Source organism: Pseudophryne corroboree, chromosome 4, assembly GCF_028390025.1.
Source record: "Pseudophryne corroboree isolate aPseCor3 chromosome 4, aPseCor3.hap2, whole genome shotgun sequence".
In the NCBI taxonomy this organism is placed as follows: domain Eukaryota; kingdom Metazoa; phylum Chordata; class Amphibia; order Anura; family Myobatrachidae; genus Pseudophryne; species Pseudophryne corroboree.
The window spans coordinates 448802696-448829483 of NC_086447.1; the positions used below are offsets into that span (position 1 = coordinate 448802696).

A 26788-nucleotide genomic window follows, 5' to 3' on the forward strand; every position below is an offset into this window, starting at 1 on the left:
CACACAGCCTGAAGGTAATTTTACCCAATATTTTTTATAACTTTGTGCATTAAACAAAGTGTGTCTACATTCACACAATTAATTTATGTTTCATATACACCTTATACACACAGCCTGAAGGTCATTTAATACAATATTTTTAATAACTTTGTGTATTAAACAAAGTTTGTGTACATTGAGCCATCAAAAACAAAGGTTTCAGTATCTCACTCTCACTCAAAAAAGTCCGTATTTCGGAATATTTGGATATGGGATACTCAACCTGTATTATGAGTAATCCACTGTTTCTGGTTGCCTTATTCATGGGGCTGTTTATGGTCATGGTGGAGACCCCAAGTGTAGCATGTCTATAATAGTTACTCATTTTTAATGCTGCCATAATAAATAGTGGATAGTTTTATTACTAGCCAAAAGGTTACGGTTAGTAGTGGAAGCATATAATTTTGTGTTGAACTCAGGATGATAATAGATCTATTTTTATGTTGAATCCCTATCACTCCTTCAAGGGTGTCTGTGGCAGACTCAGTATGGAAGACCTCATAAACAATCTGGTGCAGAGATTCATTCTATCTGTAGACCATGAACACAGCCACTAATGCTGGAGGCCTGTATAGTTTTGTCCAGTGACAGGATAGGCAATGCATATTAGGAGGCCCAGATATTACTCGCTCCTAAGAGGTGTGGGGAGTAGCACTGCTCACTCTCTAGCTCTGGGAAAACAGCAGTTATTCTTCACTCTTTGGTGGGAAGCTCAGACAGTATCCAGACCCATGGAGTACATTCATGCATTCCTTTCTATTCTCATTGGGTAATTTTTTTCTGGTATAGAGAGTTTCGATCTCCACACAAAAGTAACATGGCTCTCACCAAAGGTACATTATTTACATTGTGCTAAGACCAGCTAGGACTGCTTTGAGCAGTACCACAATAGCTAATGTGTTTTTAGATGTATTTTAGTATTGTGCTAGAGACATGGCTGCTTTCTGTGCTGACCACCATAGCAAATTGTTTTAATTTTATAATTATGCTGTAGCATAGTTTAAATCTAAATTATGTGTGTTACTGGCCCTTATAACTACAGTACTTTAACCATCTCCAAAAAATTATTACCAGCTTTATCTGGATGAACAATCCCAATTAAATAATGACTTTATGTAGACACCTAGGGCAAATAAAAGGCATGGATATGAAGTGTTATCTTTCATCAATACTAAATCAAAAGGCAGCCTGGCATATAGAAACCCAAAACAAACAGTGGATTAAGATATAACGGCACAGAGTGAAACCACCTATATTTGCTTTCAGAAATCATTGTCTTCGTTTCCAGTCACCATTATCACCAGTCATAAACAGTCAAAATTGTCTCAAGAGAACAGAAAGAACGTCATTAGAATCTGGAGGATTAATGGAAACTTTCTGCCATTTTCTCTCTCATCCTATCTGGGGTACACTGGATAAACATGGGGTGCAGTGGGTGCTGTTCCAGGAGCAGGCACAATTTCAAAATAAACTTCTTTGTGGGCTGCCTCCTCAACCTGTACATCCCATAGGGTCAGGGATTTTGCCCAATGAATTGGCACCACTTTATTTGAGCTGTACGTTTTGTTTTTTTCGCCACTAGCCTGCATGGATGCTGCAGCTCTGCAATGAACTCGGCTGGTGGGGGACAGGAGAGGGCATTTGCTTCAACCCGTCTGTCACACCTGTTGCCTATTCTCCTGGGCTCTCAGTGGTAGGTCACCCAGTTAAAGATTGGTAGGTAACCAGGGACCTACAAGCATCCTTTGTGTTTGCCGTGACTGCAAACTCCTGGACCAGCATTGGAACCACTCCTCTGACCTGTCTCTCACAACGATTGAGACTGGGTTGTGGCAGTCTTTCCCATGGATGCCTGGCCTGCTCCTCAGGAAGCTTGACAGCTGGAACATGTCTTGACAGTTACTTTACTCAATTGTCCCCCCTGGACCGAGATTTAGACCACCAAGTAGGAGGAGCTCTCCTCACCTAGTATGGCAGCTCCTCTCTGCCTTGAGCTGGTTGCAATAAGTGCACCGTTTTTAGGCTATACCGTAACAATCGCCCTACCTGCAGGGCTGCATTTTCCAATTTTGTGGGTGATCCCTTGTGTGACTCCTGCTACTAACACTCTGTTGTTTATATATTCTTACATGTCCTTTACACTGCCTGTCTTTGTGTTGCAGGTTTAAAGTGTCTTGTTGCAGCAGGGCACTAAACTTTTAGCATACAATTTAAAAAAAATATATATATATTTATTCTTGTATCTATCAATCTATCTGTCCACTTTCACTCGGGGTTGATTGCAATCTACGCCTTGTTCTCTTTGTGTTTGATTTGTCTTCTTTCATTATGTCTGAAGAGAATTCTTGCTCCAGGTCCAGGCTGCGGGTGAACAGTCTGTGTCGTACTACACATGTTCCCAATGTCAGATGTAATTGCCCCATAGCTCTTCTCAACCAGGTAGCTATTGTGCCATGGAGCACCAAGCTTCACGGCTGTCTGGAGACGTGACAGTTGAGATGGAGGAACCTTCCTGTGTGTTGGTGTGCTCCATCACAGACCTTGGTTAAGAGAGGTCAGACCATCAGCGGCCGGTGAGTGACCAGCTCTTCCTGTCCCCTTCCCCTGTATCCTCCTGTAGCAGCCCTTCCTCCATGTACCATCTTCCCTCACATGGCCTTTCTGTTTCTACATGTGGACATTTCCCAGGCAGAGAGTTGGGCTCCCTCCTAGGTTAGTTCGTGACAACCAACTTTGGCCTCGTCTCTGCATCACCACACCTTCCTTGCAAGTGTCACAGAGTTTCTGGAGGAATCAGATTTAGATCTCTCTGAAGTGGAGGACGGTGAGGTTGGCGGGGGCTCAGATCCTAAGGATCCAGTTACATGGGTGGGGTGTTCCTTCATCCGCCAGTGGTTTTGGCAATTCACCAGGCTTTGGGTGTCCAGGATCCTGTGGAGCATGATGTTCACAGAGATTTCAAAAGAGAGAAAAAGGAATCAATTTTCTACCAGCAGCATTCTTTCCCATTCTACAAACAGAAATATAATTTTTCTTGTAGATTATAGCATAAATACTTTATTGATAAACCTTATAAAAAAAAATATATATATTTTTTTCTTTTTATCCAATACCCATATGTCATATGTGTTTATTTGATATTATCACATATGATGTATTATATGTCCTCCTAATGTATGGAGTCATGCAAAGTGAAGTATAAAAATTGATAGAGATAGAATAAAGTATAGAAAGTACATTAAAAAAAACTTTATTTGGTGTGAAAAAATAAAAGTGATTTAAAAGAAAATGCTTGTGCGCTGTCTTTATTCTGTATGATGATTTTTACCTGTAATGTTTTTCAAATTATTATTCGGCTTATAAATAACAGCTACATTATTTCTAGCAGTGATGTCTGATGGTGGCAACAAATGTAACAATGTTATATCTAATATTTATGGATTCCTATTTCAGTAGTTAGAAGCTGTTACATTTGTTGCTTTCCTGTAGCTAAATAGAGATGTTTATAACAGCATTACAGTGTTCAGTATGCTTGTCATTTTCATGTAATATGATTGGGTATATGCCTGATTTACAAATACTGAATAAATCCGGCATATTAATACAATTAGTAAATATGCTAGATAATATGCTGAATAATAACTGCTTTATTTAAAATACAGATAATGCCTGGAGCTGTGCAAACTTATATGCCTATTGTCCTTATATATAGAGCAGAATAAATTCCGGCTATATTGAAACGTCCTACTGTATCAAGTGTTTTCTACTGCGTATTCCTACATATTCCCCATGCTCATATAATGTTAAATGACATGGGTATATATTCTGGTACCTATTTCTAATTTGTTATTAACATTAGAGCTGTAATATTTGTTCACCAGTGTTTTAATTGGTTATATGGCTACCCGATCCATGTGGCTGTATTCCTTAGCAAAACTATATGGTACCTTAATTTCCTCTCATTCAATCATAGAACTATACGTGAGAATTATAAATATTTCACATATAGCTAGATGGATATGATGTAGTTTTATAGAATCACTGTACTGCAAGAGGACCTTTAGTTATAGGTTATATAATTATATAGGACTCATGGCATAGCACACAAAGATTTAACTCCTGGTTGATACCTCTGTATAATCAGTATTAATCTCATTTGCTACACTATTGCCATCACATTAATTCATTGTTATAGCTAAACACTCAGGATTACATGTTTCTAATTGTAACAGTTCTGACAGCGTACAGCGATGCCTATGCGCATTTCACTTCTATTAAGCTTTGTAATGCGGAGATGATGCTGCAATTGCGCATGATGGGTGTCAACATAGTCCCCTACTTGGACGATCTTCTCCTAAAAGATGTGTCCAGGGAACGTCTGCTACACAACATCATTCTGACAACTCGCCTTCTCACGGATCATGGGTGGATCCTGAATTTCCAGAAATCTCACCTGGAGCCGACCCAGCGTCTTCAGTTCTTGGGAATGATACTGGATACGGTTTCTCAAAAGGTGTTTCTCCCAATGGACAAGGCCTTGGCTATCCAGGCTATGGTCCGCTCGGTACTCAGTCCTCGCAGGGTGTCTATCCATTTTTGCATCAGGTTACTGGGCAGGATGGTGGCTGCTTATGAGGCAATCCAATATGGCAGGTTTCATGCCCAGCCTTTTCAATTGAATCTGCTGGACAAGTGGTCAGGTTCTCACCTGCATATGCATCAGGAAGTGACCCCGGATTTCTCTATTATGGTGGCTTCAACTTCCTCACTTACTAGAGGGCAGATGTTTCAATATCCTCCTTTAGATTCTACTAACAACGGATGCCAGCCTCCGGGGTTGGGGAGCGGTGACCCAAAGGGCCCAGTTCCAAGGGTTGTGGTCAGTTCAGAAATCAACTTTACTGATTAAACATTCTGGAACCAGGGCAGTTTACAATGCTCTTCTACAAGCCTCCCATCTCCGGAAGGGTCAGGCTATCCAGGTTCAATCGGACAAAGCCACGGCGGTGGCGTACATAAACTGTCAAGGAGGAACAAGAAACAGACCGGCAATGCGAGAGGTCAAAAATCCTCCTCTGGGCGGAGGCCAATGCAAGGGCCATCTCAGCCATATTAATTCCAGGAGTGGACAACTGGGAAAGCGGACTTTCTCAGCAGGCACGACCTCCATCCAGGGCAATGGGACCTGCATCCCCAGGTGTTTCAGCAGTTGATCCGCCGGTGGGGCTGTCCACAGACAGATTTGATGGCTTCTCGTCTCAACAAGAAGCTCTGCCATTACTGCTTCAGAACAAGGGATCCACAGGCCGTAGCAGTGGATGCCCTGACGACACCGTGGACGTACCTGTTCCCTCCTCTACCGCTAATCCAGAGGGTGCTAAAAAGGCTAAGAAGGGAAATCGTTCTGGCAATTCTCATTGCCCCGGATTGGCCTAGACGGGCGTGGTACTCGGACCTCCGGGCCTTGGCGCTGGAGGATCCCTGACATCTGACGCTCCAAGACGATCTTCTTCAGCAAGGTCCGTTCGTCTATCCAGACTTGCAGCAGCTACGTTTGACTGCTTGGAGGTTGAGAGGGAGATTCTAGCAAGAAAAGGTCTTCCCTCCCGGGTTATTTGCACTGTGGTCCAGGCCAGAAAGATGGTAACGTGGAAACATTATCATTGTATCTGGAAAATGTGTTTGCTGGTGTGAAAGTAGAAAGGTTCCTCCTGTGGAATTTAGAATTTGTCGTTTTCTACTTTTTCTGCAAGTGGGAGTGGATATGGGCCTACGCTTAGGCTCCATCAAAGTCCAGATTTCGGAGCTCTCTATTTTCTTCCAGAAACAGCTTGCTACGTTGCCTGAAGAACAGACTTTCCTGAAGGGTGTTCTTCATATCCAACGCCCTTTGTACCTTCCACGGCTCCGTGGGACCTCAATGTGGTTCTGTCATTTCTCCAGTTGGATTGGTTTGAACCCTTACATAGGGTGGAGTTGAAATTTCTCACCTGGAAGACGGTGATGTTATTGGCATTGGTGTCAGCCAGGCGTATCCCTAAATTAGGGGCCTTGTCGTGATTTTTCATGAAGACAGGGCGGAACTTAGGACTCGTCCTCAGTTTTTGCTGAAGGTGGTGTCAGCTTTTCATGTGAACCAGGCTATTGTGGTTCCAGTGTTGTCTGACGGTTCTGTGGGCCCTGAGTCCTTGGATGTGGTCAGGGCTCTGAAGATTTATGTCAAAAGGACGGCACGTCATCGGAAATCTGACTCGCTGTTTGTCCTTTATGATGCCTCCAAGATTGGTCGACCAGCTTCTAAGCAATCTATTGCTCATTGGCTCAGGTTGACCATTCAACATGCCTATACTTCGGCGGCTCTGCCCTTCCCGACGTCTATTCAGGCCCACTCAACGAGGTCAGTGGGGTCCTCCTGGGTAGCTTCCCGGTGTGTCTTGGCCCTACCATTGTGCCAAGTTGCAACTCTGTCTGGTTCGTACACGTTTGTTAAATTCTATAGGTTCGATACCTTGGCCAAGGATGACCTTCAGTTTGGTCAGGCGGTTTTGCAGGGGTCTCAGCACTGTCCCACCCATTTGGGAGCTTTGGGACTTCCCCATGGTACTAAAGTACAAGACCCCAGACTACGGACGTAAGAGAAAATAGGAATTTAATACCTACCGGTAATTCCTTTTCTCTTACGTCCTAGAGGATGCTGGGGACTCCGTAAGGACCATGGGGATAGACGGGCTCCGCAGGAGACATGGGCACTTTAAGAAAGACTTTAGGTATTGGTGTGCACTGGCCCCTCCCTCTATGCCCCTCCTCCAGACCTCAGTTTACTACTGTGCCCAGAGGAGACTGGGTGCATTACAGGGAGCTCTCCTGAGTTTCCTGAAAGAAAGTATTTTGTTAGGTTTTTTATTTTCAGGGAGCCTGCTGGCAACAGACTCCCTGCATCGTGGGACTGAGGAGAGAGAAGCAGACCAACTTCTGTGAGTTTCAAGGCTCTGCTTCTTAGGCTACCATTAGCTCCAGAGGGATCGGTACGCAGGTCTTACCCTCGCCGTCCGTCCCTGAGCCGCGCCGCCGTCCTCCTCGCAGAGCCGGAAGATAGAAGCCGGGTGAGTATGAGAAGTAAGAAGACTTCAGAGGCGGCAGAAGACTTCAGATCTTCACTGAGGTAACGCACAGCAGTAAAGCTGTGCTCCATTGCTCCCACACAGCACACACAAACGGCAGTCACTGTAAGGGTGCAGTGCGCAGGGGGGGCGCCCTAGGCGGGCGCCCTGGGCAGCAATAAACCTCGTTTTCTGGCAAAAGTGTATATATATATATACAGCTGGGCACTGTATATCTAAAGAGCCCCAGCCTGGTTTTTTACATATTTGAGCGGGACAGAAGCCCGCCGCTGAGGGGGTGGGGCTTCTTCCTCAGCACTCACCAGTGCCATTTTCTCCACAGCACAGCGCTGAGAGGAAGCTCCCCGGACTCTCCCCTGCTTATCCACGGTGAAAGAGGGTTTTAAAGAAGGGGGGGGGGGGGGCACATATTTGGCGCAATATACAGATTACAGCGCTATCTAGGTAAACATATTGTGTTTTTTCCTGGGTCATATAGCGCTGGGTGTGTGCTGGCATACTCTCTCTCTGGGCGGGATGTACTAATGTACATCGCCATCCTGCGCCACGATGCTGATCGCATATGTACTAACATATGCGATCAGTATTGCGGAGGACAGCTCTTCCGATAAGAGCTGACCTCCGCGTTGTGCAGCGGCAGCCTGACTTCCGGGATTCGGCCCGGGAGTCAGTCTGCGCATGCGCGGGGTGACGGGGGCGGCCGCAGGGCATGCTGGGAGGGATCCCTCACACAGCGCCGCGGAGAGAAGCCCATTGGCTTCTATGGACTATCGCCAGCTAAAGCTAGTACATCAGGAAAATGCGGTAAACAGGGAGTTTACCGCATTTTCCGCTTAGTACATCCGGCTCTCTGTCTCTCCAAAGGGCCTTGTGGGGGAACTGTCTTCAGATAAGAGGATTCCCTGAGTGTGTGGTGTGTCGGTACGCGTGTGTCGACATGTCTGAGGTAGAAGGCTTTCCGGGGGAGGAGGAGGAGAAAATGAATGTGGTGTCTCCGTCGACAACGCCGACACCTGACTGGATGGATATGTGGAATGTTTTAAGTGCTAATGTAAATTTATTGCACAAAAGATTAGACAAAGCGGAAGCTAGGGAACAGCCAGGGAATCAACCCATGTCTGTTGCTATGTCGCAGGGACCTTCGGGGTCTCAAAAGCGCCCACTATCCCAAATAGTAGACACAGATACCTACACGGATTCTGACTCCAGTGTCGACTACAATGATGCAAAGTTACAGCCAAAATTGGCTAAATGTATTCGATATATGATTATTGCAATAAAAGATGTTTTGCATATCACAGAGGAACCCACTGTCCCTGACACGAGGGTACACATGTATAAGGAAAAGAAACCTGAAGTAACTTTTCCTCCCTCAAATCGGCCCTGCCAGCTTCTCCCTCAGAAAGGGAGTTAGTGTTAAATGCAATTCACAAATTGTATCTTCAACAGGTGGTGGTTAAGGTTCACCTACTGCAACAAGGGAGGGGATATTACTCAACCCTGTTTGTAGTCCTGAAACCGGACGGTTCGGTCAGACCCATTTTAAATTTAAAATCCCTGAACCTATACTTGAAAAGGTTCAAGTTCAAGATGGAATCACTCAGAGCGGTCATCGCCAGCCTGGAAGGGGGGGATTTTATGGTATCCCTAGACATAAAGGATGCATACCTTCATGTTCCAATATATCCACCTCATCAGGCGTACCTGAGATTTGCGGTACAGGATTGTCATTTTCAATTTCAGACGTTGCCGTTTGGGCTTTCCACGGCCCCGAGGATTTTCACCAAGGTAATGGCGGAAATGATGGTGCTCCTGCGCAAGCAGGGGGTCACAATTATCCCGTACTTGGACGATCTCCTCATAAAAGCGAGATCAAGAGAGCAGTTGCTGAGCAGCGTGTCACTTTCACTGAGAGTGTTACAGCAACACGGCTGGATTCTCAATATCCCGAAGTCGCAGCTGGTTCCTACGACTCGTCTGAGCTTCTTGGGCATGATTCTGGATACGGACCAGAAAAGGGTTTATCTTCCAACGGAAAAGGCTCAAGAACTCATGACTCTGGTCAGGAACCTATTGAAACCAAAACAGGTGTCAGTGCATCACTGCACTCGAGTCCTGGGAAAGATGGTGGCATCTTACGAGGCCATTCCGTTCGGCAGGTTCCATGCGAGGACCTTCCAATGGGACCTACTGGACAAGTGGTCCGGGTCACATCTACAGATTCAGCGGTTGATCACACTGCCCCCCAGGGCCAGGGTATCTCTCCTGTGGTGGCTGCAGAGTGCTCACCTTCTAGAGGGCCGCAGGTTCAGCATTCAGGACTGGGTTCTGGTGACCACGGACGCGAGCCTCCGAGGTTGGGGAGCAGTCACACAAGGAAGAAACTTCCAGGGTCTTTGGTCAAGTCAAGAAACTTGTCTTCACATCAACGTCCATATACAACGCCCTTCGTCAAGAGGAGACCTTGCTTCGCGACTTACCAGTTCTGATCCAGTCAGACAACATCACCGCAGTGGCTCATGTAAACCGCCAGGGCGGCACAAGGAGCAGAGTGGCAATGGCGGAAGCCACCAGGATTCTTCGCTGGGCGGAAAATCATGTAAGCGCACTGCCAGCAGTGTTCATTCCGGGAGTGGACAACTGGGAAGCAGACTTCCTCAGCAGACACGACCTGCATCCAGGAGAGTGGGGACTTCATCAGGAAGTCTTCGCACAGATTGCAAGTCAGTGGGGACTGCCCCAGATAGACATGATGGCGTCCCGCCTCAACAAAAAGCTGCAGAGGTATTGCGCCAGGTCAAGAGACCCTTAGGCGGTAGCTGTGGACGCCCTAGTGACACCGTGGGTGTTCCAGTCGGTCTATGTGTTTCCTCCTCTTCCTCTCATCCCAAAGGTGTTGAGAATAATAAGAAAAAGAGGAGTACAGACAATTCTCATTGTTCCAGATTGGCCACGAAGGGCCTGGTATCCGGATCTGCAGGAGATGCTCACAGAAGATACGTGGCCTCTTCCTCTAAGACAGGACCTGTTACAACAGGGGCCCTGTCTGTTCCAAGACTTACCGCGGCTGCGTTTGACGGCATGGCGGTTGAACGCCGGATCCTAGCGGAAAAGGGCATTCCTGATGAGGTCATTCCTACTCTGATAAAGGCTAGGAAGGACGTGACAGCTAAACATTATCACCGTATATGGCGAAAATATGTTTCTTGGTGTGAGGCCAGGAATGCTTCTACGGAAGAATTCCATCTGGGCCGTTTCCTTCACTTCCTACAGACTGGAGTGAATTTGGGCCTAAAATTAGACTCCATTAAGGTTCAGATTTCGGCCTTATCCATTTTCTTTCAGAAAGAATTGGCTTCTCTCCCAGAAGTACAGACTTTTGTGAAGGGAGTGCTGCATATTCAGCCTCCTTTTGTACCTCCGGTGGCACCTTGGGACCTTAACGTGGTGTTGAGTTTCCTCAAGTCGCACTGGTTTGAACCACTTAAAACGGTGGAGTTAAAATATCTCACTTGGAAAGTGGTCATGTTGTTAGCCTTGGCTTCGGCTAGGCGAGTGTCGGAATTGGCGGCTTTGTCTCATAAAAGCCCCTATCTAGTTTTCCATATGGATAGAGCGGAATTGCGGACCCGTCCTCAATTTTCGCCTAAAGTGGTGTCATCTTTTCATTAGAACCATCCTATTGTGGTGCCTGTGGCTACACGAGACTTGGAGGATTCCGAGTTACTTGATGTGGTCAGGGCTTTGAAAATTTACGTGACCAGAACGGCTAGAGTCAGAAAAACAGAAGCACTGGTTGTCCTGTATGCAGCCAACAAGGTTGGCGCTCCTGCTTCAAAGCAGACTATTGCTCGCTGGATCTGTAACACGATTCAGCAGGCACATGCGACGGCTGGATTGCCGTTAGCAGAATCGGTCAAGGCCCATTCCACTAGGAAGGTGGGCTCATCTTGGGCAGCTGCCCGAGGGGTCTCGGCACTACAGCTGTGCCAAGCTTCTACTTGGTCGGGTTCAAATACCTTTGCAAAGTTCTGTAAGTTTGATACCCTGGCTGAGGAGGACCTCCTGTTTGCTCAATCGGTGCTGCAGAGTCATCCGCACTCTCCCGCCCGTTTGGGAGCTTTGGTATAATCCCCATGGTCCTTACGGAGTCCCCAGCATCCTCTAGGACGTAAGAGAAAATAAGATTTTAAACCTACCGGTAAATCTTTTTCTCGTAGTCCGTAGAGAATGCTGGGCGCCCGTCCCAAGTGCGGACTACTTCTGCAAGACTTGTATATAGTTTTGCTTACATAAGGGTTCTGTTATAGTTTTCATCGGTCTCCGACTGATGCTATGTTGTTTTTTCATACTGTTAACTGGTTAGTTTATCACAAGTTATACGGTGTGAATGGTGTGGGCTGGTATGAATCTTGACCTTGGTTTAACAAAAATCCTTTCCTCGTACTGTCCGTCTCCTCTGGGCACAGTTTCTCTAACTGAGGTCTGGAGGAGGGGCATAGAGGGAGGAGCCAGTGCACACCCATACCTAAAGTCTTTCTTAAAGTGCCAATGTCTCCTGCGGAGCCTGTCTATCCCCATGGTCCTTACGGAGTCCCCAGCATCCTCTACGGACTACGAGAAAAAGATTTACCAGTAGGTTTAAAATCTTATTTTCTCCTAGTCCGTAGTGGATACTGGGCGTCTGCCTCAGGGGGTCATTCTGACCTGATCGTACGCTGCCATTCTTCGTAGCCCAGCGATCAGGTCAGAAGTGCGCCAGCGCCGCAGTGCGCTGGCGTATGGCTGACAGCCGTCGTTGTCTAGCATTTGCCTCTGCCTGATTGACAGGCTGGGCGGGAGGGGGCAGCACGGCGGCATTTGGACGCCGTTTTGTGTACGCGGTCCAACCAACGCAGGTATGGCCGGACCGTGCAGAGGGTGGGCCGTAGTGGCTGCGTGATGTCACACAGCAGCTGCAACCCAGGCAGTGACGAGTAGCTCCCGGCCAGGATGCAAAAGCTATTCCGGCCGGGAGCTACTCCTGAAGTGCAAAAGCATTGCCGCTGTGCGATGCTTTTGTACTTCTGCCGGGGGAGGGTGGGCCTGACATGCGGGGCGGACTAGCCCTGTGCTGGGCGTCCCTCCCCGCATGTCAGTGTGCCTGATCGTGGCCCTGCAAAATTTAGCAGTGCTACGATCAGGTCTGAATTAGGCCCTCGGTGCTTCGTTCCTGCTTCCCTGTTTAAGTATTGATTTTGACCAACGTTGCAGGCCCATTTTGTTGTTGGGATAGCCATGCTATCCAGGTTTGATTGGTGTTGCTATCCTCTGTTCTGGTTAGCGCCCTCCTTTCGTTCATGGTTGTGTGTTGGCTTGTTGCCTCACCGCTATTGTATTGTTCTTCTCTCATGTTATGTCCGTCTCTTCGGGCACAGTTTTGTAGTCTTGTAGGATGGACATAGAGGGGAGGAGCCAGGACACACATACACACACTTAAGTTTTAAAGTGCCAGGCTCCAGTGGACCCGATCTATACCCCATGGTACTAAAGTACAAGACCCCAGTATCTACTACGGACTAGGAGAAAAGTAATTACTGATAGGGACTCAATTCCTATTTTTTTGTGTTGTCTCTTTTTTTCTTTTTTCCAGTACCAGTGCCTATACACATCATTTTAATTTAATAGCGTTTGTTTTATCAAAAATCCAAGCAGTCAAAGCTGATTGAGCAGCTGAACAATACGTTAATAAGCAAGGAACACCTTTATTTTCTGTTCTAGATTTGCTCCCATTAGCACTTACCTCTGCCTGTAGGCATAGTGCAGTGGAGCGGATCACACCACCCCTCCAAATGTCCCCCAGGGGCACTTGGAATGCTGAGATCGGCAGTAGTGCTCAGTTCTTCTTTTTGCGTTTGGATATTTAACTTTTTTGTCTGGCGCATGCACTCTGTAATGTTCACATAATTGGCAGTGATGACGGTGCTCAGAGACTGTTACAGCACTGCTCTAGTCCAGCAGTATGAAGTCAGTCCTGCACTTGTGCATAACTGATTTCCAATTTAAAAAACCAGGAACACAGTGGCAGGGCATAGTTGTGTGGGATGCAACCGTGTCAGGGAAAGCCTATCTGGCTGTTGTCACATCCCATGAGACTGCCAGTTAAGTGGTTAAAGGTCCTCTTTAATCAGCTGGTGGAGAAGTATCACCATGACTGAAATGCCCAGGCAGGAGATTCAGAGTTTGCATTCTAGAGATTTGTAGTGGATGACAGGAGGTATGACTATCCAGTCAAATGCTGCAGCCACTCTACACCTTCCTTTATAGTACAAAGTCAATCCTCAAGGACCCCCAACAGTTCCTGTTTTCCAACCACCTGTGGATCTTTTAAAATTTATTAGCAATTAATATACCTGTGTACAGCTATGAGATCTAGAAAACATGAGCTGTCAGAGGTGCCTGAGGGCCAAGTTCAGCCACCATGGTTTTATAGCATAATAGATCAATAAGACCGGTTCAGTCAGCAAACATTTACTGCTTTCTACAGACTGCGCTGAAATTAGATATGATGTCAGTTTTGTTCATGAAATGGTGTGGGTACTAAATAGAAGCCCCAACAAAAGTAAGTTAGAGGGTGAACCACATACAGGACAATTGTTTCACCATGTTAAAAAAGGATAGATATTTTTGTATATTTATTATAATATATTATAATGTAACATATTGTACTCAACAATTATTTATGAGTGACAAGTTTTATTGTTTTTCTCTTTCCAGATGCTGTATTTTGTGAAAGCACTGAACCGCGTTCTGCAGTGACCAAACAGAAACGGGCAAAGCAGACCTTTGATGAAATGATGAGTTACATTCCAGGTTTGTCTTGTTATATATAATATTTATTGTATGAGATTGGTAGCATATGAATTGGAGCATATTTATCAAAAGTATTTCTGCTTGTATGTTAATAAACAGCATCAAGAAGTTAAAAACATTTTTTTTCTCTGCATTCACTGAGAACAGAACTTGTCAAGCAGAACAATTTGAGATATTTGTGTCAACAATAGTATACAATATAATATTAGTATGTTTAACATATAGAATGATTCCTTACTGTCCCTCTCGCTTACTGTGTCTGCAGATAGAGGACTATTAGCAGTACCAAGAATCTCCCTTAATTCATACTAGAGTCAGCACTCAGCTTTGCGACTCCGACTCTTTGGAACGCGCTTCACCTCACAGTTCGAGAAACTCCTACTCTAGATTCCTTCAAAAGCAGACTCAAGGCTTACCTGTTTACTCACACATTCCACTAATGTCCCTTTGTTCCTAAAAAAAAAATACAACCCAAATGCTTAGTTACAGTATCTTCTTCTGTCTTTTACAAATGTAAAGCGTTTTGAGTCATATTCTTATCTAATAATAGTTATTATTTTTACATAGTAAGGATGAAAAAAGACACAGGTTCAAATGGTATGCGGTTAGCATACCGATCGTCGGGATCCTGGCAGTCGCAATACAAACGCCAGGATCCCGACGGGGGAACGATACCGCCGCCGGTATGCCGGCGAGGTAGGTGATTCTCCCTCTATGGGTGTACATAGAAGGAGAATAGAACCTTTGGTGAGCGTAGCTTTGTTGCGCTCACCCCATCCTCCCGCCGGCTTTCCACTGCTCGATATGCAGAAGTCGGGATAGTGACATTCGGTATCCTGGGCGGCGGGTTAACATACCAAACCTGTTCAAGTGGGTCCTTTTACATATTTTTATTGTATTGTTAAGATTTGCCAATTTAAGCCTCGCAGGAGGGAAATGGTGATAGATCTTGGTAAATTCCCTTGCTCAATGACACCCTTATAGTCTTCTAATACTTAGAAATCTATAGTATAAGCATCCTACATTCTGTGTAGTAATTTTGCACTAGGGAAGATCTCAGTGGCTACTATAAAGACATATAGTGCTGCCCCGCCACCCTTCAGTCACAGCATGCACTGCCTGGATGAACAGCACTGAATCTTGCCAGTGCTGGCAAGATTCAGTCCTGTTCATCCAGGCAGTGCATGCTGTGACTGCAGGGTAGAGGGCACTGTTGGTGCCACTTGTCAATAATCTGTTTTACTTTCATTTTTTACTTTCATATTGAGCCCAGCATCTCCTGACCGCCCCCGTCTCCTACCCTGACCCCTTCTGTCACTAATACCTATACAACATTCATGAACTCAACTAGAGATTTCTTTGTTATTCAGTCACACTGTCCTTTATTACATTTCAAGATGCTGACATAACTGGGATTCGAACACATTGCCTGTAGCATTGCAGTCAGACAATCTATTCATTTAACTATCTGCCCTTACATAGAAAGGTATATAATTCTGAGCTAGAGAATTCTAACTATTACTTTGAGAAAAAATTATCAGCATTGCGGCTGAGCAGATCTGTGTAGTGTGTGGGTGTAAGGGATTGGATGTTTGGGTGCACACTACATAGATCTGCTCAATTGCCATGCTGATTATTTTTTTCTACAAAGTGCCAGTAACTTCATATAGTGTTCATAGTTTTTATGCAGGATCATATAGCTCAATGAGTAGGGTGCTTGATTAGAATTCCACAAGTTATAGGTTTGAATCTTGGTTATGGCAGTATATTGAAATGTGTTATTTAATAAAGGTATTGTAACTGAATAACAACAAGCTCTCAAATTAGGTGCATGAATGTGGTATAAAGAGGATTTGTATCCAAATCCATTTTCTTGCAGTGACCTATAAATGTGTGTGTATAATAGCATGGGCTTCATCTGGGATCAATCTTGTCAAGCCCCTTCCCCACGAGACATGCTTCTTATGTCCCTATCGGGAAAAAAGGTGGTGGTGGGGGGGGGACAAATTCTCTCTCTGGCACAGGGCACCAAAAAGTCTAGTTACGGCTCTGTATGGCAGTATGGTATCTGTACAGTTATGGCAGCAAGGGACCATTGTAAACAAATACAATTTAATATTAAAGAGTGGTGGATGTTTAGTAAAAACCTGAATTTCTCTGACGTCCTAAGTGGATGCTGGGACTCCGTAAGGACCATGGGGAATAGCGGCTCCGCAGGAGACTGGGCACAACTATAAAGAAAGCTTTAGGTCTAACTGGTGTGCACTGGCTCCTCCCACTATGACCCTCCTCCAGACTCCAGTTAGAATCTTGTGCCCGGCTGAGCTGGATGCACACTAGGGGCTCTCCTGAGCTCTTAGAAAGAAAGTATATTTTAGGTTTTTTATTTTACAGTGAGATCTGCTGGCAACAGACTCACTGCAGCGAGGGACTAAGGGGAGAAGAAGCGAACCTACCTAACTGGTGGTAGCTTGGGCTTCTTAGGCTACTGGACACCATTAGCTCCAGAGGGATCGACCACAGGACCCGACCTCGATGTTCGGTCCCGGAGCCGCGCCGCCGGCCCCCTTACAGAGCCAGAAGCAAGAAGTGTTCCGGAAAATCGGCGGCAGAAGACTTCTGTCTTCAACAAGGTAGCGCACAGCACTGCAGCTGTGCGCCATTGCTCCTCATGCACACCTCACACTCCGGTCACTGATGGGTGCAGGGCGCTGGGGGGGGGCGCCCTGAGGGCAATATAATACACCTTGGCTGGCAAATCTACACCATATATAGTCAGGAAGGCTATATAGGTGTAAAAATACCCCTGCCAGAATTCCAGAAAAAGCGGGAGAAGTCCGCCGGAAAAGGGGCGGGGCTATCTCCCTCAGCACACTGGCGCCATTTTTCCCTCACAGCTCCGCTGGAAGGACGCTCCCTGGCTCTCCCCTGCAGTGTCAAGCTACATAAGGGTAAAAAAGAGAGGGGGGGCACTAAATTTAGGCGCAGTATATATAATATAAGCAGCTATAAGGGAAAAAAACACTCATTTATAGTGGGATCCCTGTGTTATATAGCGCTCTGGTGTGTGCTGGCATACTCTCTCTCTGTCTCCCCAAAGGGCTTTGTGGGGTCCTGTCCTCTGTCAGAGCATTCCCTGTGTGTATGCGGTGTGTCGGTACGGCTGTGTCGACATGTTTGATGAGGAGGCTTATGTGGAGGCGGAGCAAATGCCGATAAATGTGATGTCACCCCCTGCGGGGTCGACACCTGAGTGGATGGTTCTGTGGAAGGAATTACGCGACAGTGTCGACTCCTTGCATAAAAGGTTTGACGACATACCAAATATGGGACAGCCGGCTTCTCAGCCTGTGCCTGCCCAGGCGTCTCAAAAGCCATCAGGGGCTCTAAAACGCCCGCTACCTCAGATGGCAGACACAGATGTCGACACGGATACTGACTCCAGTGTCGACGACGATGAGACTAATGTATCTTCCAATAGGGCCACACGTTATATGATTGAGGCAATGAAAAATGTGTTGCATATTTCTGATGTTACCCCGGGTACCACAAAAAAGGGTATTATGTTTGGAGAGAAAAAACTACCAGTTGTTTTTCCTCCATCTGAGGAATTAAATGAAGTGTGTGAAGAAGCGTGGGCTTCCCCCGATAAGAAACTGGTAATTTCGAAGAGGTTACTAATGGCGTACCCTTTCCCGCCAGAGGATAGGTCACGTTGGGAAACATCCCCTAGGGTGGATAAAGCGCTCACACGCTTGTCAAAGAAGGTGGCACTACCGTCTCCGGATACGGCCGCCCTGAAGGAATCTGCTGATAGAAAGCAGGAGGCTATCTTGAAGTCTATATATACACACACAGGTGTTATACTGAGACCAGCTATTGCTTCAGCATGGATGTGCAGTGCTGCAGCTGCGTGGTCAGATTCCCTGTCGGAAAATATTGATACCCTAGACAGGGACACTATATTGCTAACCGTAGAGCATATTAAAGACGCACTCTTATACATGAGGGATGCACAGAGGGATATTTGCCGGCTGGCATCTAAAATAAGTGCAATGTCCATTTCTGCCAGGAGAGGGTTATGGACTCGGCAGTGGACAGGAGATGCAGATTCTAAAAGGCACATGGAAGTTTTGCCTTATAAGGGTGAGGAGTTGTTCGGGGATGGTCTCTCGGACCTCGTTTCCACAGCAACAGCTGGGAAGTCTACATTTTTACCCCATGTTCCCTCACAGCCAAAGAAAGCACCGTATTATCAGGTACAGTCCTTTCGGCCCAATAAGCGCAAGCGGGTTAAAGGCGCGTCCTTTCTGCCCAGAGGCAGAGGTAGAGGGAAAAAGCTGCAGCATACAGCCAGTTCCCAGGAGCAAAAGTCCTCCCCCGCTTCCTCTAAGTCCACAGCATGACGCTGGGGCTCCACAGGCGGAGCCAGGTACTGTGGGGGCCCGTCTCAAAAATTTCAGCGATCAGTGGGCTCGCTCACGGGTGGATCCCTGGATCTTTCAAGTAGTATCTCAGGGGTACAAGCTGGAATTCGAGACGTCTCCCCCCCCCCCGCCGTTTCCTCAAGTCTGCCTTGCCAACAAATCCCTCAGGCAGGGAGGCAGTGTTAGAGGCAATTCACAAGCTGTATTCCCAGCAGGTGATAGTAAAGGTGCCCCTACTTCAACAAGGACGGGGTTACTATTCCACAATGTTTGTGGTACCGAAACCGGACGGTTCGGTGAGACCCATTTTAAAATTGAAATCCTTGAACACATATATAAAAAAATTCAAGTTCAAGATGGAATCGCTCAGGGCGGTTATTGCAAGCCTGGACGAGGGGGATTACATGGTATCACTGGACATCAAGGATGCTTACCTGCATGTCCCCATTTACCATCCTCACCAGGAGTACCTCAGATTTGTGGTACAGGATTGTCATTACCAATTCCAGACGTTGCCGTTTGGTCTATCCACGGCTCCGAGGGTATTTACCAAGGTAATGGCCGAAATGATGATACTCCTTCGAAAAAAGGGAGTTATAATTATCCCGTACTTGGACGATCTCCTGATAAAGGCGAGGTCCAGGGAGCAGTTGTTGGTCGGGGTAGCACTATCTCGGGAGGTGCTACAACAGCACGGCTGGATTCTAAATATTCCAAAGTCACAGCTGGTCCCTACGACACGTCTACTGTTCCTGGGGATGGTTCTGGACACAGAACAGAAAAAAGTGTTTCTCCCGGAGGAGAAGGCCAAGGAGCTGTCATCTCTAGTCAGAGGCCTCCTAAAACCAAAACATAACTGCACGTGGATCCTGGGAAAGATGTTAGCTTCCTACGAAGCAATTCCATTCGGCAGGTTCCATGCAAGAACCTTTCAGTGGGACCTGTTGGACAAGTGGTCCGGATCGCATCTTCAGATGCATCGGCTGATAACCCTGTCTCCGAGGACCAGGGTGTCTCTGCTGTGGTGGCTGCAAAGTGCTCATCTTCAAGAGGGCCGCAGATTCGGCATACAGGACTGGGTCCTGGTGACCACGGATGCCAGCCTTCGGGGCTGGGGGGCAGTCACACAGGGAAGAAACTTCCAAGGACTATGGTCAAGTCAGGAGACTTCCCTACACATAAATATTCTGGAACTGAGGGCCATTTACAATGCCCTAAGTCAGGCAAAACCCCTGCTTCAAAACCAGCTGGTACTGATCCAGTCAGACAACATCACGGCAGTCGCCCATGTAAACCGACAGGGCGGCACAAGAAGCAGGACGGCGATGGCTGAAGCCACAAGGATTCTCCGATGGGCGGAAAATCACGTGTTAGCACTGTCAGCAGTGTTCATTCCGGGAGTGGACAACTGGGAAGCAGACTTCCTCAGCAGACACGACCTCCACCAGGGAGAGTGGGGACTTCATCCGGAAGTCTTCCAACTGATTGTAAACCGTTGGGAAAGGCCACAGGTGGACATGATGGCGTCCCGCCTAAACAAAAAGCTAGAAAGATATTGCGCCAGGTCGAGAGACCCTCAGGCGATAGCTGTGGACGCTCTAGTGACACCGTGGGTGTACCGGTCGGTTTATGTGTTCCCTCCTCTTTCTCTCATACCAAAGGTACTGAGGATAATAAGGAGAAGAGGAGTAAGAACTATACTCATTGTTCCGGATTGGCAAAGAAGAGCTTGGTACCCGGAACTTCAAGAAATGATCTCAGAGGGCCCATGGCCTCTACCGCTCAGACAGGACCTGCTGCAGCAGGGGCCCTGTCTGTTCCAAGACTTACCGCGGCTGCTTTTGAACACCGGATCCTGAAGGAAAAGGGCATTCCGGAGGAAGTCATTCCTACGCTGATTAAAGCTAGGAAAGAAGTTACCGCAAACCATTATCACCGCATTTGGCGAAAATATGTTGCATGGTGTGAGGCCAGGAAGGCCCCAATGGAGGAATTTCAGCTGGGCCGTTTTCTGCACTTCCTACAGTCAGGGGTGACTATGGGCCTCAAATTGGGTTCCATTAAGGTCCAGATTTCGGCTCTATCGATTTTCTTCCAGAGAGAACTGGCTTCACTACCTGAAGTTCAGACTTTTGTTAAGGGAGTGCTGCATATTCAGCCCCCTTTTGTGCCTCCAGTGGCACCTTGGGATCTCAACGTGGTGTTGGATTTCCTAAAGTCACATTGGTTTGAGCCACTAAAAACCGTGGAATTGAAATATCTCACGTGGAAAGTGGTCATGTTGTTGGCCTTGGCTTCGGCCAGGCGTGTATCAGAATTGGCGGCTTTGTCATGTAAAAGCCCTTATCTGATTTTCCATATGGATAGGGCAGAATTGAGGACTCGTCCCCAGTTTCTCCCTAAAGTGGTATCAACTTTTCATCTGAACCAACCTATCGTGGTGCCTGCGGCTACTAAAGACTTGGAGGCTTCCAAGTTGTTGGACGTAGTCAGGGCCCTGAAAATCTATGTTTCCAGGACAGCTGGAGTCAGAAAGACTGACTCGCTATTTATCCTGTATGCGCCCAACAAGTTGGGTGCACCTGCTTCAAAGCAGACTATTGCTCGCTGGATCTGTAGTACGATTCAGCTTGCACATTCTGCTGCTGGACTGCCGCATCCTAAATCAGTGAAAGCCCATTCCACAAGGAAGGTGGGCTCTTCTTGGGCGGCTGCCCGAGGGGTCTCGGCTTTACAACTTTGCCGAGCAGCTACTTGGTCGGGGTCGAACACATTTGCTAAATTCTACAAGTTTGACACCCTGGCTGAGGAGGACCTAGAGTTTGCCCATTCGGTGCTGCAGAGTCATCCGCACTCTCCCGCCCGTTTGGGAGCTTTGGTATAATCCCCATGGTCCTTACGGAGTCCCAGCATCCACTTAGGACGTCAGAGAAAATAAGATTTTACTCACCGGTAAATCTATTTCTCGTAGTCCGTAGTGGATGCTGGGCGCCCATCCCAAGTGCGGATTGTCTGCAATACTTGTATATAGTAATTGTTTAACTAAAGGGTTATTGTTGAGCCATCTGTTGAGAGGCTCAGTTGTTGTCATACTGTTAACTGGGTATTGTATCACGAGTTATACGGTGTGATTGGTGTGGCTGGTATGAGTCTTACCTGGGATTCAAAATCCTTCCTTATTGTGTCAGCTCTTCCGGGCACAGTATCCTAACTGGAGTCTGGAGGAGGGTCATAGTGGGAGGAGCCAGTACACACCAGTTAGACCTAAAGCTTTCTTTATAGTTGTGCCCAGTCTCCTGCGGAGCCGCTATTCCCCATGGTCCTTACGGAGTCCCAGCATCCACTACGGACTACGAGAAATAGATTTACCGGTGAGTAAAATCTTATTTTCCTTGTGTTGTATAATGTCTCCAGTAGTTTCAGCAGCTGATTGTTTGAGATTTATTTTACCAGTTTCTGAAATTCCAAGCAGACAACATACAATGTGAAAGGAAAACAAATGCATGCAGATTACATAATGTATTTTTACAGCTGCAGTCATTTTCTATATTGGATGCTACGGATCTAAAAATTCCACACAATGCTGTCTTGAAAAATTGAGACTTTGTAGCCTTTGTTCTCAATGTTTTTTATTTTAACTAATATTTTTGTCTTGTTTCGTGACCTCATAGATTTAATAGGGAAATGTATTGGAGATGAAGCAAAGTATGAAGGTATTCGATTATTGTTTGATTGTCTGCAGCAGCCTGTGCTTAACAAACAGGTAATTATATATATATATATATGGTCATAGTTTTACTTTTTTGTCTTTAACGATTTTCGTTTAAATTACATTGAAAAGAATTCCCTCTTTCAGCTGACTTTAATTTAATATGTAGCGTTTTACATATACTTAGCAACCATTGTAAGAGGATATTAAACATACACAAGGAAATCAGAAAGACATAATCGTAAGGTATTTTTATAACATAGGTGCCAATATGATAAAAGTTTTTCCAAGTACATGTCGCTGCTTGACAGTGCTATAGGCAGATCACAGGCAGTAATATAGGAAAATCTTCTCCCACAACAACCTGACGTGTTCTCTAATTTTTCTTTTTATCAATGCTCATCTTTACTAATTATTACTCTGCAGCCTAATAGAACAATTTGGAAGGTGAGATTTGCTATTTTTCATACAGCTAAATTGTACTAAACATTTTGACAATAAAACTTACAGGAACCAATATTTGAAACCTGGGAAGTACATGGGAGGGGTATGGTATAACATGTCGACATTCAGAATGTCACTGACATAATGTCAACATTGAATGTCGACTTTGTGAATGTTGACAGATTGGCGACAATGCTGTTTTATTCTAACCCTGACCTACTTGCAGCAACCTTGAGCCTAGCCCTGTAGACATTCTGCTTATCGAAATTATGGTCTCAACGTCTTGAATGTTGACATGCACACTGCATCCCCATGGGAGTTACAGTTGGTAACTTGTATATCGTTTTCTTTCATTATACTGAGATACAACGCAAAGCTGGGTACAGTGTGTCATAGACCACAGCAGCAATGTTTAGTCACAGCAGCGAATGATATAATACATAACTGGCTGCTAGAAAATTACCCATTGGCACAAGGTGCAGTCAGACATATACAAGCCAGTAAGTAAGTCCTCTTACGCCTAATAATATTTTTAGATAACTTTTACTACCACAACAGATCTGGAATTTAGTATAAATAGTTAATGGCGTTAAAATAAGTGAGACAGTCATTGTATAATTCCAGTGTTTGTGTCAAGCACTACATGGAAATGGCACAAGGCTGGACAATGTAAGACATTTATGAATGAAACCAGTGACCTACGCACTTTGAGAAGACATATAATATGTAAACTTTCTTGCATTGCCTTCTATACACAATACTAACACAATGCAATGAAAAATAATGTGTACAGAAAGAATTGTGAAATCTTAAAGAACTATTAAATTAGCCCCATATTTCATACAGGATCCGGTCTGAAGATCGACACTGTCTAGGTTGACAGTGTTTATGTCGACAGACACTAGGTCGACAGGGTTTGAAGGTCTACATGTGCTAGGTCGACCGGTCAAAAGGTCGACATGAGTTTTTCACTTTTTTTTTCTTTTTTTGAACTTTTTCATATTTAACGATCCACATGGACCACGATTGGAACGGTAATCTGTGCCGCGCAAAGCGGTAGCGGAGCGAGGCACCTTGCCCAAATGCGAGGGGACACGGTGCACTAATTGGGGTTCCCGGTCACTCTACGAAGAAAGACGCAAAAAAAAAAACCTCATGCCGACCTTTTGACCTGTCAACCTAGCACATGTCGACCTAGAAACCCTGTCAACCTAGTGACTGTCGACCTATAGTGGTCGACCTAAACATTGTCGCCCTAGACACTGTCGATTTGATGATCCACATCCATTTAATACAAGTGATGGTTACTATCTGTTACTATCTGTCATTTTGTTTTTAAATAGGTAGTGGTTAAAATGTCCTTATAATACCTTAATAACCGAAGGTGTGTCATATGACTGTGACTAGAACCATTTTTACAATGTTCCCGATCAGTGAGAATACTTTGATTTTTCTCTACCCATGTAGGTGTTATGTAGTGCAATGTATGGAGATAATGGTAACAATAGGTGATAAAACCTACCTCAAAATTCCAGTTACTTTTAAACACCATTAATTTCTCTAACGTCCTAGTGGATGCTGGGGACTCCGTAAGGACCATGGGAATAGACGGGCTCCGCAGGAGACATGGGCACTTTAAGAAAGAATTTAGATTCTGGTGTGCTCTGGCTCCTCCCTCTATGTCCCTCCTCCAGACCTCAGTTTGAATCTGTGCCCGGACGAGCTGGGTGCTGTTCAGTGAGCTCTCCTGAGCTTGCTATAAGAAAGTATTTTGTTAGGTTTTTTATTTTCAGGGAGCTCTGCTGGCAACAGACTCCCTGCATCGTGGGACAGAGGGGAGAGAAGCAGCCCTACTCTCTGAAGATAGGTCCTGCTTCTTAGGCTACTGGACACCATTAGCTCCAGAGGGATCGTACACAGGATCTCACCCTCGTCGTCCGATCCCAGAGCCGAGCCGCCGTCCCCCTCGCAGAGCCGGAAGACAGAAGCCGGGTGAGTATGAGAAGCAAGAAGACTTCGAAATCGGCGGCAGAAGACTCCCTTCTTCACATGAGGTAACGCACAGCACTGCAGCTGTGCGCCATTGCTCCATACACACCTCACATACTCCGGTCACTGTAAGGGTGCAGCGGGGGGGGGGGGGACCTCTGTTGGCAAAAGTAAACATATATACAGTTGGGCACTGTATATATGTATGAGCCCCCGCCAAAAAGATATGTATTTTAGCGGGACAGAAGCCCGCCGTCGAGGGGGTGGGGCTTCTCCCTCAGCACTCACCAGCGCCATTTTTTCTCCACAGCTCCGCTGAGAAGAAGCTCCCCAGGCTCTCCCCTGCAGATCACGGTAGAAAAAGGGTAAAAAGAGAGGGGGGGGGGCCACATAATTAGGCGCTAAAAACACAAATACAGCAGCTACTGGGTTAACATTAAGTTACTGTGTTATTCCTGGGTTATATAGCGCTGGGGTGTGTGCTGGCATACTCTCTCTCTGTCTCACCAAAGGGCCTTGTGGGGGAACTGTCTTCAAAAAGGGCATTCCCTGTGTGTGTGGTGTGTCGGTACGCTTGTGTCGACATGTCTGATGAGGAAGGCTATGTGGAAGCAGAGCGGGAGCAAATGAATGTGGTGTCTCTGCCGATGGCACCGACACCTGATTGGATGGATATGTGGAAGGTTTTAAATGATAATGTTAATTCCTTACATAAAAGGTTGGAAAAAGCTGAAGCCTCAGGACAGTCAGGGTCCCAACCCATGCCTGATCCTATGTCGCAGAGGCCGACAGGGTCTCAGAAGCGCCCACTATCCCAAATTATTGACACGGATACCGACATGGATTCTGACTCCAGTGTCGATTACGATGATGCAAGGTTACAGACAAAATTGGCTAAATCCATCCGTTATATGATTGTAGCAATTAAGGATGTGTTGCACATCACAGAGGAAACCCCAGTCCCTGACAAGAGGGTTCATATGTATGGGGAAAAGAAGCAGGAGGTAACCTTTAACCCCTCACACGAGCTAAATGAGTTATGTGAAAAGGCTTGGGAATCTCCAGATAAAAAACTGCAGATTTCCAAAAGGATTCTTATGGCGTATCCTTTCCCGCCAACGGACAGGTTACGCTGGGAATCCTCCCCTAGGGTGGACAAAGCTTTGACACGCTTATCCAAGAAGGTAGCCCTGCCGTCACAGGATACGGCTACCCTCAAAGATGCTGCGGATAGAAAACAGGAGGGTACCCTGAAGTCCATTTATACACATTCAGGTACCTTACTGAGGCCGGCAATCGCGTCGGCTTGGGTGTGTAGTGCTGTAGCAGCATGGACGGATACCTTATCTGAGGAACTTGATACCTTAGACAAGGATACTATATTAATGACCCTGGGGCATATTAAAGACGCTGTCCTTTATATGAGAGATGCTCAGAGAGACATTAGCCTACTAGGTTCTAGAATAAATGCTATGTTGATTTCTGCCAGAAGGGTCCTGTGGACTCTGCAATGGACAGGTGATGCCGACTCAAAAAGGCACATGGAGGTTTTACCTTACAAGGGTGAGGAATTGTTTGGGGAGGGTCTCTCGGACCTGGTCTCCACAGCTACGGCTGGAAAGTAAAAATTTTTGCCATATGTTTCCTCACAGCCTAAGAAAGCACCGTATTACCAAATGCAGTCCTTTCGATCACAGAAAAACAAGAGAGTCCGAGGTGCGTCCTTTCTTGCCAGGGGCAGGGGCAGAGGAAAGAAGCTGCACAACACAGCTAGTTCCCAGGAACAGAAGTCCTCCCCGGCTTCCACTAAATCCACCGCATGACGCTGGGGCTCCACAGGCGGAGCTAGGCCCGGTGGGGGCGCGTCTCCGAAATTTCAGCCACGAGTGGGTTCACTCCCAGTTGGATCCCTGGGCAATAGATATTGTGTCTCAGGGATACAAGTTGGAATTCGAAGAGATGCCCCCTCACCGATACCTCAAATCGGCCCTCCCAGCTTCCCCCTTAGAGAGGGAAATAGTGTTAACTGCAATTCACAAATTGTATCTTCAACAGGTGGTGGTCAAGGTTCCCCTCCTTCAACACGGAAAGGGTTATTATTCAACCATGTTTGTGGTACCGAAACCGGACGGTTCGGTCAGACCCATATTGAATTTAAAATCCCTGAACATGTACCTGAAAAGGTTCCGGTTCAAGATGGAATCGCT

General features: G+C 46.3%; 1 protein-coding gene across 4 annotated transcripts in view; it reads left to right on the forward strand.

The window, feature by feature from the left end:
* Positions 1-26788, forward strand: part of SNX14 (sorting nexin 14) — a 328243-nt gene that overhangs the window by 275114 nt on the left and 26341 nt on the right. For all 4 annotated transcript variants that reach the window (XM_063916961.1, XM_063916962.1, XM_063916965.1 and 1 more), the window contains 2 exons: positions 13917-14012; positions 22111-22202. In XM_063916961.1, coding sequence (XP_063773031.1) covers positions 13917-14012; positions 22111-22202 — 188 coding nt within the window. The remainder of the gene's footprint in view (positions 1-13916; positions 14013-22110; positions 22203-26788) is intronic.